This window comes from Hoplias malabaricus, chromosome 16 (assembly GCF_029633855.1).
Source record: "Hoplias malabaricus isolate fHopMal1 chromosome 16, fHopMal1.hap1, whole genome shotgun sequence".
NCBI lineage: Eukaryota > Metazoa > Chordata > Actinopteri > Characiformes > Erythrinidae > Hoplias > Hoplias malabaricus.
Genome location: NC_089815.1, coordinates 28503529 through 28519836, shown reverse-complemented (window position 1 = coordinate 28519836; position 16308 = coordinate 28503529). Strand labels below are relative to the sequence as shown.

The following is a 16308-nucleotide window of genomic DNA, read 5'->3' as shown; positions in this document are numbered from 1 at the left end:
AACATCGCAACCAAGTTGAAAGTTTTTACAAAGTGTGGCGCCAAGTGAAAAGCAGGGAGAGTAAATAAACCTGCTTTCAGATGTAACAACATGGTCTGGATCCACTCTAACCAATCAGACTGGGTGATCAGAGCTAATTGTGTTATTCTCTGGAAAGATGTATACAGCTGTTCCGAAAAATAGAAAACCCGCCACTAGCTTGCATTTGTTTGGGCGCGAGCCAGAGCTGTCAGGGCTCTTTAAGAGCCGATGGTAGCGCTGATATGCTGACGCTGCAGGCATGTTTAATGAGTGGGAAGTTAGTTTGCAAACCTCTTGAGTGTTTGTGATCCAAACCTGGCACATATGGCCTCGCCATATGCATGTCGTATCGCTGGAGAGCGAGTGTCTGTGTGTGTGTCAGCTCCTGAGCTCCTCGCTGTGTGAAGTGCAGTGTTGTTCCGTGTTAATCTCTGTTCAGAATAGAGAGGCGTTGCTTATAGCGCTGCTGTCGTCACTCTGAGGACGTCCTTTCTCCCAATAACAGTGTTTTTACTTGAGGTTTAGAGGGTGGATTTACCGGGTGGATACCGAGTGGTCATAGCATCAGAGGGATAAGAAATGTATATATTTTGATTGAATTCAAATGCGTAAGTGTGATGGACCTGGAAAGGTATTTCTGTACAGAAAACTGTACTGTGGTTGTATTTTTTTTTGATGATTCTTTGCATTAAATCATCAACCAAAATCCACTATGTACATGAATTAATCGATCAATTTGGGATTGACCCATGTGTTCCCTGCTGGACATCTGCTGCACTGTTCTTGTCATTACTCAGAAAGTGCACTGTGTAGGGAGCATGCAGTCATCTGAGTTCAGTTCTCCTAAAGATAGATCCGAACCGTCCATTTATAACAAGTATTTTACAAAGACCCTCCTGGCTCAGCCAATCAGAGCGCCAGAATGATCCATCTCATAAGTGCTAATCCCTCATGGCACAATAAGCCTCTTAATGCGCAGTGAAGAGTGTCTGTGTTTTCACATGATCTTCACTTGCGTAATCAGTATTGATTCTAAATCATAGCTAGGCCTTGGGCGCACTTGATCCTAGGCAGGACTTGTTGCTTGGGTAACGAGGAGGAGAGATATAGATGTTTTTTTTTCCCCCAACACCAGTGAAATAAGCTTGGGTTTAAAAGCACTGCTCCTAAAATATACAGCTCTTTGACACGAAGTCAATATCCATACATTTGAACCAACCACCCTCAGGTTCCGGTTATGGGATATAACCTAATACATCTGAATCTCACAGCTGTGATATTTCCTCGTGCCTTCAAAGGTGCCTCCCTGAGAGAGAGAATGGGCGAGCGAGGCGGAGATTAGACTAACTGCTGCATGCAGTTCACGTCTGTCCACAGCAGATGAAGAGCAGAGATTGGGTGTATGTACTTCACCAGGAACATGAATCATTCTCGCTGGTAGATTGGCTTTGGAGAAAGAGTGTGTGTGTTGGGGGGTGGCAAAACCTGTGTATAGGATCACACAGTGGGAACGTCTGTTACTTTGGGGACTGCAAGCGATTCCCCACTATGTAAATCATTAGGTTTTAAGGTGAAAACATGTTTAAGGTGAGGATAAAGGTTAGGGTGAGTCTGCTAGCACTTATTTATAAGGTAAAGGTATATATCCACAAAATAAAACATCTATGTGATGTCTCTACAATTCACAGAGACATATTTGTGTGTGGAATGGATCCGTAGAAATAGTCTGAAATTGCGCTCTATGTCTGAATTAGTGAGTTCAGCCGCATGCATTATGAACCCAGACGTTCAATTGTGCACAGCTTTTATAATCTCCACTGAAAGGCATAAAAGGGAATGGGTCGCTCTGGAGCAGTTGAGACTATTAGATGAGACCGTGCTCACCGTGGAGGATTATAAAACCCCTTCGGTCCACATCATGTGTTGTGACTGGGCTCATGTGCAGCTGCTCCAGTGCCGTATTTGACAAATACAGTGGAACCTCGGTTAACGACCACATTCCGTTCCAGAAAGTTGGTTGTAATCCGAATAATTTCCTTTTTCAATTCAATTGTTGGTCGCTGCCTTTTTACTACAGGTACCCTGCTACTAGTATCACTCTTAACCTTCTTTGGAACCATGATTGAGGGCTAAATAAAGCACTTGAAAGCACAAACGAAGTAGCCCAGTAAACAAGGAACGTCCCTGGACGTTCAAAATAGGTCTAAAAGTAGTCTGTCCGTCAAGGACATATTTTAAACGTCAATGGACGTCCAAAATCCATCTTAATAAGTTAGTCAAGTGGTGACCAATCGATAACGTCAATGGACGTCCAAAATACGTCTAATAGTCGCTTTTCAATGTCTGTGTTTGGACATCTTTTCAACTTTCATTTTCAACCTTAAGAGAACGTTGATTAGACGGCAGTCATTACGTTATTTCAACGTTGAATCAACGGCTAAATGTTTACTGGGAACACAGACGGAAGCAGAACGATAACGAACTGAGCGTAACTGTGTCTCCAGCGCGAATGATGCTTGGTTTGAGATGAACGGACGCCTGGGTGACGCCATCTGTACGCAACCTGAAATTTTGTTCGCTAACCGGTACGAATTTTTATTAAAATTTTTGGTCGTAACCCAATTTTTTTCACTAACCTAGGCGTTCGCTAACCGAGGTTCCACTGTACATTCATTAATTCATTCATTGTCTGTAAGCGCTAATCAAATTCAGGGTCGCAGCCAATCCGGAGCCTACCCGGAATCACTGGAGAAACCAGGCAGAAACAAACCCTGGAGGAGGCGCCAGTCCGTCGTAGCTCATTTAGTGCACATATGACCCCACACCCTGTCTCTATATTGAAATATGACCCCTGTACTGCCTTAATAAAGAACCCGACTCATTGTCCAGCCATTGTCATTGTCCACTGACCTCTGTTTGGGCTTAAATCCAGCTTCTCTCTGATCGTGAGGTCCATCAAAATCGAGTCTCCTTTTCGGAGGCTGTAAGGCTGTGGTGGTGGTGATAATTTTTTAAGGGGCTCTGCACTTTTTTTCTAACTTCAGTGTTTGTTTCTAGTTGTGCAAGATGCAGAACTAATTGGATACCGCAAGATAAGAGCTACTGGCCATGTCCTTGTTTATACTTTCTAAATCTAGAGGAATGAAAGTACTCCCGACTGACTGCTGGAAAATTCAGGGGAGAGCGGTTTGCCTCCGCTGTGGATGTGTCCCTGCAGGTTTAGACCAGGAGACTTTCACATTTCCCGTCATTTTTGTATTCTTTTAGAAGCCGACGACAGGACAATACACACGTATTTAAGAAGTCTTATATTGTGGTTAATGAGGCATTTGGATATTTCAGTTTGAATGACTGGTATTTAATGCTATATGAGGGAGTGGGTGTTGATTGCTGTGCATCTTTTATTTTGAATGAAGCTCTACATAAGATTCTTAGGGCTATCTCCCATCAGACACATTAGGCAGATGATGCAGAGCATTCAGAAATGGAAAATCATTGTTTTTAATAAAGGTGCACACATCACTGCTGACATGTGGCATTTGCCAGACTTCCAGCAGAGCTCAGACAAATGCTAATGGCCTGTTACCTCAGCTACCCCCCTCTAGCCTTTTTCACTTCACGACAGATGATGTTGAAAGTTGTGCTCCATGAAATATAGAGGAGTAGAGAGTAAGAAAGGAATAAACTTTTTTGTTTATTGTGCACTAATACATATTTTATGTAGCAGATAGAGATAGCACAGATAGCGCATAGAGGACTGCAGTGGCCTTTCTATGATGTATTTGAGCCAGATGGGAGCTTCTGATCAAAATGTAATGTGCAGACTCATTACTGCCCTCTGGCAGAGCAGAGGATTCAGGCATTTATTCATTCATTCATTCATTATCTGTAAGCGCTTATCCAATTCAGGGTCGCGGTGGGTCCAGAGCCTACCTGGAATCATTGGGTGCAAAGTAGGAACACACCCAGGAGGGGGCGCCAGTCCTTCACAGGGCAACACAGACACACACACACATTCACACCTACGGACACTTTTGAGTCGCCAATCCACCTACCAACGTGTGTTTTTGGACTGTGGGAGGAAACCGGAGCACCCGGAGGAAACCCACGTAGACACAGGGAGAACACACCACACTCCTCACAGAGAGTCACCCGGAGGAAACCCACGCAGACACAGGGAGAACACACCACACTCCTCACAGACAGTCACCCAGAGCGGGAATCGAACCCACAACCTCCAGGTCCTCCTCACAGACAGTCACCCGGAGGAAACCCACGCAGACACAGAGAGAACACACCACACTCCTCACAGACAGTCACCCAGAGCGGGAATCGAACCCACAACCTCCAGGTCCCTGGAGCTGTGTGACTGCGACACCTACCTGCTGCGCCACCGTGCCGCCCGGATTCAGGTATTTAATAGTTCTTAAATATGAGACGACATGTCTATTCCTATCCCTATGCATTTATTCGTTCATTGTCCGTAAGCGCTTATCCAGTTCAGGGTCGCGGTGGGTACCCGGAATCACTTGGCACAATGCGGGAACACACCCTGGAGGGGGCGCCAGTCCTTCGCAGGCATTTAAGGATTCTTTTATAAGTAGCACAAAGGGATTCTTGGAGAATGAAGTTGATATCTGTGACCGTATGTTTGTTTATTAAGTGTTTCATACCGACTTCAAACATGGCTGAGGCCTCACATGTTAGAACTGTATTTATTCATTTTGTAATTAACTAACACTTAATGTGCAATCTAATTAGTTTCAATGATCTCATTCCTCTCCACCCAGTGTTGACCCCAGACATCTTCAGGAGTGGATAATTTAATCACAAGTCTTTGCTCTATGAATACTCTCCATTTCTGCTGCAAATGAGGGGCCAACCCAGGGACCACCGCTTCCTGGCTTTGCTCTAGTGTTTAATAATCTTTTGTCTGGAATAAGTTTATCAGGGAAAGGTAATCGACTGGTTGCTGAGCCTGTGGCTCTTCTGATTGTTAGCGGTGTGTGACTCTGAGCCATTACGGTGGCACAAGAGCGCTGCTGGAAAATTGAAGCCCCCCTAAATAAATTTGTTCCTAAAGTGGGATTAGGCTCACCGTTCCTCCCGTTTTAATGAGGCAGAATCAATGGAGCATTGCACCTACCTGAAATCCCCATTGGTTTTCACCAGCGCTATTTCTTCAGACCTAAAATCCTCCAGCCTATTAGTGCAGCGGCGGTAAGCCACAGTGAGCGGGAGGGGAAGGGAGATGGGAAAGAGGGAGGGCCACGACGCAGACGGCAGGCACCCGCTACCTTTTCTCCATGCTCTCTGGCCTCTTCTCTGCCTGATTTAGTGCGGATTATAGCCCCCTCGCTTGCCCCCTGCTCTCAGCTCATTTCACAGGAAAGCGCCCACCCTCCCGCCAGGCGCACTTCAAGCCCGAGCTGTTTTCCTTAAATACATGTTTGGCCACAAAGATGGTGTCTGCGGCGGAGTCGCAGTGGAGGTATTAACCAAGAGGAGAGCGTCTAGATTGGCATAATTGGCACGCTCCTCTGCGCCGAGCTGAGAGTCTCCTGTCCCGAACGCACTCAGCATGTTCGAGGCGATCAAAGCAAATGATGTGACGGGGTTATGCCGTTGGAGAGGGAAATTGGCATCCACGTGTCCCTTCTGAGGTCCCGTCAGACGCGAGGCTGACATCTCAAACACCAATTTGTTTTTCTCCAAACTGCAATTTGCCATTTTCTGTTGTTTTCTCTGCTTCAGATGGCAGTTTCAGAGAGGACCATCGCAGTCTGACATCACTCCTGGTCCAGCCAGTGTCTGCCCACCTTGCCAAAGAGCTGCTGTCTGACCCTGTCACTGGTTCTGGACGACCCTGTGTCCCTCTGGCCATGCCGCCAGCCTCAGGTAGGCCCCGGGCGCACTACATCACCACACAGCTGACCCCTTGTATATTGAACTCTACATATAATCTCCATAGAAACGTAAGACATGAAACGGAACACTCTGGAGCAGCTGCACATGAGCGTAAGGTCACCAGCGGTGGGGTAGTGGGGTAGAAAGACCAGGCAGGAGAAGCAATAGGGATGATGCACAATCTGATACTTTGGGATAATTTATTTTAGCTGAATGCCATCTAATCCTCACAGAAATGTTCCAACATCTAATATAAACCCCCTTTAGAAGAGGAGCAGCAAAAGCAAGACAAACACCTATTAATATCCTTTATTTCAGAAGATATTTCGGATACTCCACATTGTTTTCCATAAAACCTTGATGCAGCACTCATTTTAATAGCAGCAATACACATCTCAAATGAATACATCAATAACTACTTGTTTACATGTACAAAAACCAGCAGATACGTAAATTGGCATATGGATATATGTTGCAGGGTGTCTGGGTTGGAATGCAGTGCTCTAAATGGTCAGTATATTCCAAAATTGACATAAAATGCATAAAATGTGTTTTGAATATGTTACATTTCTGTATGGGCAATAACAGTCCTGGCTGAGGGAATCTGACGTTAATGCCACTTCAGGGCCATCAAGCCTTCCATTTCCCTCCTAACACTGTGAAATATGTGTTGAAATGCTGTATGCTGTTCACACATGAATGAAATTTGATTCTCAAGTGCAGAGCTTTCACAAGAATCCATGAGGGATGCTTTGGACTTTCACACAATGTGCGTAATATTCCACTCTTGAGTTACATCTGAGGATAGTTATTAGTTTGTCACACCGACGTACAACTTATGATACTGTGTTGTGATCTTTGCCAATCTGGGCATGTTAATTCAGTGAGAGCAGAACTGGTTAGAGGCAGAACTGTTTGAAAATCAGCTTTAACTGAGGATGTTTTTTTATGAAGAGCTTTGGGCAAGTTCTTTTTAGACTTTGACATACCCCTGCATATTTTATTGATTTTTAAAATGTAAAGAAATAAATGAAACCTCTGCAGCAAAATAAATAACTAAATAATACAATTATAAAAATATATTGGATGTAAACAGCTACTTAATATTTGAGTTATTTAAAAAAAATCAATATCTAAATTAGACAATGCAACATCTGGATAAGGGGTGGCATGGTGGTGCAGCAGGTAGGTCTCGCAGTCTAGCTCCAGGGACCTGGAGGTTGTGGGTTTGAGTCCCGCTCCGGGTGACTGTCTGTGAGGAGTGTGGTGTGTTCTCCCTGTGTCTGCGTAGGTTTCCTCCGGGTGACTGTCTGTGAGGAGTGTGGTGTGTTCTCTCTGTGTCTGCATGGGTTTCCTCCGGGTGACTGTCTGTGAGAAGTGTGGCGTGTTCTCTCTGTGTCTGTGTGGGTTTCCTCCGGGTGACTGTCTGTGAGGAGTGTGGTGTGTTCTCCCTGTGTCTGCGTGGGTTTCCTCCGGGTGACTGTCTGTGAGGAGTGTGGCGTGTTCTCCCTGTGTCTGCGTGGGTTTCCTCCGGGTGACTGTCTGTGAGGAGTGTGGCGTGTTCTCTCTGTGTCTGTGTGGGTTTCCTCCAGGTGACTGTCTGTGAGGAGTGTGGTGTGTTCTCCCTGTGTCTGCGTGGGTTTCCTCCGGGTGACTGTCTGTGAGGAGTGTGGCGTGTTCTCTCTGTGTCTGTGTGGGTTTCCTCCAGGTGACTGTCTGTGAGTAGTGTGGTGTGTTCTCCCTGTGTCTGCGTGGGTTTCCTCCGGGTGACTGTCTGTGAGGAGTGTGGCGTGTTCTCTCTGTGTCTGTGTGGGTTTTCTCCTACGGTCCAAAAACACACATTGGTAGGTGGATTGGCGACTCAAAAGTGTCCGTAGGTGTGAGTGAATGTGTGACTGTGTGTGTTGCCCTGTGTTCCCGCCTTGTGCCCAATGATTCCAGGTAGGCTCTGGACTCAGCGAGACCCTGAACTGGATAAGGGTTACAGATAACAAATGAATGAATGAACATCTGGATTAGCCAGTAGCAATTTGTAAATATTTCCCTGAGATAAACAGTGTAGTGTAAAAATATCCCATAATCAGGGAATGCATCTTACAGTCAAGTATAAAATGAAGCTTCCTTTGATATAGAATCATGTATTCTCAGAATGAATACTCGGTCTTTAGGAAAAAGAAGACAGCTACTTTTAGTGACTAAGCCGTGGCTCTCTTGGTGACTAAGCTCCTGATTCACCATTTTGTCTGACTCCAGATAGAAGCCCAGATTAGGACTGCTTCTGCAGTAACCCTCTATGCATGTCAGGGGACTTTTCTCACTGCTCTTTAGTCAAGTATTTGCTCCCACATCAGTGACATCAGATGTTTAAGTGCGGTAGGTAAAGATCATCTTCGGGTCCTGTAAACAATGGGAAACTTTCCACTCAAGGGACCGAGGGAGCCCGCTGTTGATTAAATTCCTGACCGATGTTCCTCCAGACTGGATCAGGCACTTCATATTCCCGTTTGACTCCGCTCATCACAGCGGCCCTCGTCCACACTCATTACACGTGTCGCTCGGCAAAGACTGCTGGAATGACTTCTTACGAGGCTTAATTGAATCTATGAGTGGGTGGTTAGTCAACTACATTACAGATTCTGCCTGTAGCGAGCTCTGGAAGAGGTCACATTTAACAAGGATTGGTCACCAGTGCTGCCACATGTGTTTCTAACTCAATAAAGATGACTGATTTAGAGTGGCATTCATAGCAGTGTAATTGAATTGAAATGGGCAAACCTGCAGTGAAAGGTCATTGTTCAAATGAAACAGTGTTTTTAATCTGGCAATGAAAAATCTATGGAGAGTACAGCACTCGTTTGGTGGTTACAGCATCTAACTCATGTGGTCTGCCTCCGATTTTTATCAGCTATCTTAAAGTCATTCGTCAAAACGACTTTGGCGTGCCTCAGTGGAAAGGCCTCGGCTCGACTGTGATTTATGAGAAACTTGGCCATTTTTATTTGGGGAGAAAAAGATCAATTAAGGTAAACGATGGGATTTAGTGCTCTACCGCCATTGACTTTGAGTTTTCACAACCCCTCTATTCACCACAGACTGTCTGTGAATTAGGCCTGCGCTATAGGGACACGAAAACGTACCGTGGTTTTATCGGTACATATCAAGATCAGGGAATTACTTGGAGTGCATAAATTAGAAAGGATAAGCCTGATTTCACTGGGCTGCCTTTGGCTGCGTGGTATCTCACTGTGCCATAAATGAACTGATAGACAGATGGTCAAACAGACAGATAGATACATAGATAGATACATAGATACAATACTGCTGCTAATTGTGCTACTAGTACTACAACTACTGAAATAATAATAAAATTAATAATAATAATAATAATAACACTCCTCACAGACAGTCACCCAGAGGAAACCCACACAGACACAGAGAGAACACGCCACACTCCTCACAGACAGTCACCCGGAGGAAACCCACACAGACACAGAGAGAACACGCCACACTCCTCACAGACAGTCACCCGGAGGAAACCCACACAGACACAGAGAGAACACGCCACACTCCTCACAGACAGTCACCCGGAGGAAACCCACGCAGACACAGGGAGAACACACCACACTCCTCACAGACAGTCACCCGGAGGAAACCCACACAGACACAGAGAGAACACACCACACTCCTCACAGACAGTCACCCGGAGGAAACCCACACAGACACAGAGAGAACACACCACGATCCTCACAGACAGTCACCCGGAGGACACCCACGCAGACACAGGGAGAACACACCACACTCCTCACAGACAGTCACCCGGAGGAAACCCACGCAGACACAGGGAGAACACACCACACTCCTCACAGACAGTCACCCGGAGGAAACCCACGCAGACACAGGGAGAACACACCACACTCCTCACAGACAGTCACCCGGAGGAAACCCACGCAGACACAGAGAGAACACATGCACATTTCAGCAGTGTGTCAGTCAGGGGCAGATCGGTCAGTGACGTTTGTATATCAGTGAAATACTGACAAAGGAAAAATATAAAGCTCTTGAATTAACACGACTATTCTGAATTCTTATTATCTTATTATCATTTTTATAAACATTATCAATTTATTGGAACTATGGGAAATCAAGAACCCCACACACTCACCTCATTGCCCTCCCCCATGCTTCGCTCCCACAAAGTGGACTACATCTGTTTCTAAAATGAACCATAAATATTCTAATAAATAGCAATAGGAAAAACAAAAAAAGGGATTTGAAGAAATTGACAAAAATAAGCACCATAAGAAGTAGTAGTAGACAGCAATAATAAAGAAATAGCAGTAATAATTTAACTACCAATGACCTTTATTACACGCCTCTTCTTTTAGATTATTTCTGAGCAAATTTGCAAATTAAAGAATGCTTGCAACAAAAAGCAAAACATTTTATAATTATTTAGAGGACTCATTTACATACTGCAGCCTGTTGCCACGGCTTATATTCAAGTGTGTGTGTGTGTGTGTAATGTGAGTGAAAACAAGAACAGTTTTCTCTCTGTTGTGTTGTTATGGGGTGGTTGTGTTGCCATGGCACTCCACAGCTCCCATGGCCTTGGTCTTTTTCGGCTGATACTTTGTAAACATCTGTGTCAGATCCTGCGTGTTCCCTTTAAATTCTCACCTGTACATATATGAAAATATAGTGTCACTGACTGAAACACACACTCTCTCTCTCTCTCTTTTCTCCACACACACACACACATATACTCACGGCTCATGGAGGCCCTCTTCTGGCTAAGCACGCATGCAAGAAGCATCTGCAGCAGGTTTTAAAGGGGGTTATTAAGCTCTAATTCCTGCTGTTGAGTGAAAATCCCCTCTTATCATTGCATCGTCACCCTGGAGATCCTGCCAGTGCGCCGCTGCTGCCGTCTTAGCTTGATAGACAGTAAAGGATTTTCAGCTCCTGCGACAAAATGAAAGGAAATGGGCTTTAAGGCAAATCCCCTGCCAAAGTTCCAATGAAGAAGTTAAAGACGGAAGATATTGGGGGTGATTATGAGTCGAGAGCTTGTTGTTTGGGGTGAGAGTGGGCTTTATTTGGGTTTCTACCAAAACTTGGTGTGTGTTTGTGTGTGTGTCGTTAACAGGACCACAGGAACATCACATGGAGATTTTGGCTTTTCGTGGACGTATTGCTGGTCCACATTTGGGAAACTGTGTTGAACAACACTAACCCTCACGAAGATCAGTGAGGAGCTTTACTTCCACACCTTTCTATCACTTGGCATTGGGTATGGCAGCCTTAGGTTCATGTGTGGCTGCTTTAGAGGCTCCTGCTGCATGGGCATTTGCGTTTGTGTGTGTGTGTGGGTGTGGGTTTATACAGTTTAACTACTTTAAAACAGTAATGATCACTTATTAAAAGAGGTGTCAACAAATGTTTGGACGAAGTGTACAATGTAACACTGTTTATGGTTCAAATTTGAAAAAAATGTGCTGGAAACAGGTTTTTCTTTTTTTTCTGAAGCAGATTCTCAATAAAGATAAGTAGTGTGAGTGTGTGTGTGTGTGTGTGTGTGTGTGTGGGTCTGTCTGCTTGAGTGAAGATGTGAGTGACTCAGAATCACTGACTGCAACAGTGGCTTGTACATGACATCACCTGTCACCAGCCAAGTGTCTAACGATCAATGCGAGCGAAATACCTGGGCCGATGACACGAGCCGCATCGATCGCACTCAGACGGGGGCGAGTGTCCCTAGTGCCTGTAACACCCCCGCTAAACCCTCCCCTCTCAAACCCCACAAACTCCCCAATCCCCCCAGCTCAGCTCTCAGCAGCTTCCCAAGCGTGACCTACTGCCGTCCAGAACCAAGTGTGCACCGTGTTCCATTAGTTGGATCAAACACTGAGAAGCTAGTAATCTGTGCTCTATTGATTGAGCCGAACACTGACCACTCCAGAGGTTTCAGATCATTTGTTTCCATCTGTCCGCGCCCTCTCTTTTAATTCCCTTTCAATTAAGGCCGGCTATATTGCTCCCGTGTGCTCTAATCATACCCCGTCCCTCCCCGGCGTGGCGACAGATCCACAGCCCAAAAATGAGACGTCCTCAAGAGAAGGCACGGTAACGGCACTGGGATGCATTGGGTTTGTCGTTGTTGACATTGACAGAGCTGCCGTGCCGTATGTGGTCGAATGCGAATATGGGTTCATTCATTAACGTGAAGGTACGGGACGGTGCTCCATCTCTCCAGAGGATACCATTCCACGGGGCTTGGTGACCGCAGGCTCACGGCCAAGTCAGGCTACTCCAGAGCATCCCATTATATTCAATGCCTCCCTCGGCTCTCGAGAGACACCGTTTTCAAAACCAAAACTGCATTGTTTAAAAGCCTGGGGATGCATTGTTCATGCCATTGTTGATATCTGCTGTGCTGCCGTATGCAGTGGAATGTGAATATGTTTGGGTTCATTCATTACTGTGAAGTATTTTTTCGTTTTTTCGTGGCTCCTTCTCCTTCTTTTCTGGTTTGGTGCCACTGTGCATGAGGCAGCCAGGTTTCATCTCACACTTATTCACCGTAGAGAAAAGCAATCGAAGGGAGAAAGGCCCAAACGAATTGGTATTTTCTGCGAATGTCTGCTCCCTACCGCATGGGCTCAACTCGCAGAGCCTCCCAGATGAATGCCATAAGTATAATAAATTGCCTGCGCAATTACTGCACTCGAGCGGAGAAGCTGCATGGAATAGCTTTATCGAAAGCCCTTTAATTATAATGGTATCGATCGCAGTGAGCAGGTAGCTGGGTGTCACGCTCACTGTTTCCCTCCATTCCTGCTAATAAACCACACGGGAACCAGGACACAAGCAGGCAACAGACTGACCCCTGATTTACGGACTAATGGCTTATATTTGCTGGACCGAGCCATTAAACAATGGAGCTTCGCCCAGCGCCGTGAGATTACTGCACTTCCTTTCCATTAAACCTAGTTGTTAGATCTTTTTTCATCCTTTAATAAATAGAGTAGATATGAACGTATATGTTTACATCAAATTCTGTCATGTCTGAGATAAGAAGCCAGTAATGCTGAAGACTAGTTATATACTAGTGTGTTACATGCTATAATGCATTTATTATTATAACCGCTTATCCAGTTCAGGGTCGTGGTGGGTCCAGAGCCCACCTGGAATCATTGGGCGCAAGGCGGGAATACACCCTGGAGGGGGCGCCAGTCCTTCACAGGGCAACACAGACACACACACCTACAGACACTTTGGATACACTAATCCACCTACCACCTACCGTGTGTTTTTGGACCATGGGAGGAAACAGGAGCACCCGGAGGAAACCCACGCGGACACGGGGAGAACACACCACACTCCTCACAGACAGTCACCCGGAGGAAACCCACGCGGACACGGGGAGAACACACCACACTCCTCACAGACAGTCACCCGGAGGAAACCCACGCAGACACAGAGAGAACACACCACACTCCTCAGAGACAGTCACCCGGAGGAAACCCACGCAGACACAGGGAGAACACATCACACTCCTCACAGACAGTCACCCGGAGGAAACCCACGCAGACACAGGGAGAACACATCACACTCCTCACAGACAGTCACCCGGAGGAAACCCACGCAGACACAGGGAGAACTCACCACACTCCTCACAGACAGTCACCTGGAGGAAACCCACACAGACACAGGGAGAACACACCACACTCCTCACAGACAGTCACCCGGAGCGGGAATCGAACCCACAACCTCCAGGTCCCTGGAGCTGTGTGACTGCGACACCTACCCGCTGTGCCACCGTGCCGCCCTGAATTTCTTATGTGAATTAATATTTCTAAAGCTGTATTATACTTTACAATCACGTTTCAATGTTTATTAGGATACGCTAATGCTCCGGACCCACCACAACCCAGAACAGGAAATGTCATGTGATGTGGAATGAATGAACGAACGAGTGAATGGATGAATGTACATCAGTGTCCTCTGTCTTCTAGGTTTGTACCTGGAGTCGACCACAGATAAGCACCCAGCTAATGCTATGTAATTTATGTTCATACCATTATGTTATAACCCAAGTCCAAGAAGGTCTCCGGATTCATTCATTCATTCCTTTTCTGTAACCACTGGGTCCCGAGCCTTTTTATCCTCATTAGTCCTGGCTTCAGTCAGCTTTATTTTAGCTTAAACAGTGCCTCAGAGGCCAAATAAATATGTTCTAATAAGTATATTATAAAATCACGTGAAATGATTATATATAAGGCATTGAGTGTTATGAGGAACTGTTTTATTAAGAACTGCTGAGACAACATTAGGTACAAAGCATACGGTTAACGCCCAGATTTACCACTGGAGCCTGAAATAATAAGTTAAGTTCCTGCAAACGAAAGAAAGCGATGTGTGTCTGCAGTGTTTGAAGGTCAGTGTGGTGTAAGTCCTGGTGATTGGTTTTCGGTGACTGGTGATCACTGCTGTCTGGACCCAGGTGAAATGACTCCTCTAAAGCAGAGAAACTCTTTGAGTAAAGCAGCCTCTCTCTGCTTCTCTAGTGTCGTCAGAAGCATACACACACCCTCTGCCAACTTCATCTTTATTTCCCTCTGATATCCACCTAGCACGCAGCTAATAAAAAAGTCAGTGTCTACACACCGCACCCCAAGGCCAGCACATCTGCCTGCCATCCGGGGGCTCTCTTGAAAAAGAATTTTCAATTCCGCCTTCACCCTAAACCTGGAGAGAGCCCTCGTTCTACCTGCCAAACCCCCCCCAATACCACCCCTCACACCCCACTCCCACCCCCGCACCTGTTCAGGCAGCTCTCGCAGAAGGGTTTACTTTCATCTACCGCTGTCACTATTGGTTTTATTATATATAGCAGGAATGCAGACTCATAGTGTCGTCAGATCAAGTTTGTAGACACCTGCTCATCCAACGTCTCTCCTGAAATGAAGGGAATCAGTGGGGAGTTTACAGCATCTACTTTCCTGGGAAGTCTGTTGTAGGCTTGTAAACATTTCTGTAAGGATCTGATTGTATGACAGCATTGCTGAAGTAAAGTAGTGATGCTGAATAATTTAAGTTATTTTCAGAATTGGAATTAGAATCACGTTATTGGAGTTTGTTCTCCACATTTAACCCAAATCCTGCAGTGAAACACACACTAAACACTAGGGGGCAGTGTGCACACCAGTTGGGAGTTAGATGCCTTGCTCAAGGGAACTTCAGTCATGACTGGCTCTGAGGATCGAAGCCCACTTCCCCAACCAACCTGCGGATCATAAACACCCGTCCAAATCGTCCCAAAGAAGGTATCGAGTCCCAGTTGTGATCTACAGCTCCAGGGCTTTGTATCCCTCTGGCTAATATCTGGCATTGAACACGATCACCTTAGGCTCTTGTAAGTCAGCTCCAGAGCTGTTGTTCTGTTGATATTCAACAAGCATCAAGCCACTGGGCTCCGGGTTGTGGTTGTGTAAGGTGTCAAGCCCAGGTAAATTGAGAGGGTACCATCAGGAAGGGCATACAGCATCACAGCATCGCATGTGACCCCTGTTTTCTTTATCATCAAACCCTTGCAGGAGCAGACAAATGTGCTACAGGCATCAGCATCTACTTTCATTCGTATAAACGTTGCATACTGATTTGTTAGTAGTGTTACTCTTAATTAGATAGTAGTCAACCAAAGAAAAACATGCCAGAAATGTTTTATGTACAAAAAATGTAATAAATTACTAATACCTTAAATAACCTTAAAAAGGTGACATTCACAACTGAAATGGAAAAAAGTCTCTCTCTCTCTCTGTATCTCTCTCTCTTTCTCTCTCTCCCTCTCTCTCTCTCTCTCTCACTATCTCTCTCTCACTCTCTTTCTCTCACTATCTCTCTCTCTCTCTCTCTCACACTATCTCTCTCTCACTCTTTCTCTCTCTCTCACTATCTATCTCTCTCTCTCTCTCTCTCTCACTATCCCTCTCTCTCACTATCTCTCTCTCACTCTCTTTCTCTCTCTCTCTCTCTCTCTCTCTCTCTCTCTCTTTCTCTCACTATCTCTCTCTCACACTATCTCTCTCTCACTCTCTTTCTCTCTCTCTCACTATCTCTCTCTCTCTCTCTCTCTCTCTCTCTCTCACTATCCCTCTCTCTCACTATCTCTCTCACTCTCTTTCTCTCTCTCTCTCTCTCACTATCTCTCTCTCTCTCTCTCTCTCACTATCTCTTTCTCTCTCACACTCTTTCTCTCTCTCTCTCTCTCACTCTCTCTCTCTCTCACTATCTCCCTCACTATCTCTCTCTTTCTCTCTCTCTCTCTCTCTCTCTCTCGCTATCTCTCTCTCTCGACTATCTCCCTCACTATCTCTCTCT

The 16308-nt window shown here is 45.6% G+C and overlaps 1 protein-coding gene across 1 annotated transcript in view; it reads left to right on the top strand.

Moving 5' to 3' along the window:
* The window catches only part of LOC136671270 (inactive N-acetylated-alpha-linked acidic dipeptidase-like protein 2), a 271212-nt gene that overhangs the window by 151515 nt on the left and 103389 nt on the right, over window positions 1-16308 (top strand). The window contains exon 6 of the mRNA XM_066646922.1: window positions 5776-5919. Within this exon, the coding sequence (XP_066503019.1) occupies window positions 5776-5919 (144 nt within the window). The remainder of the gene's footprint in view (window positions 1-5775; window positions 5920-16308) is intronic.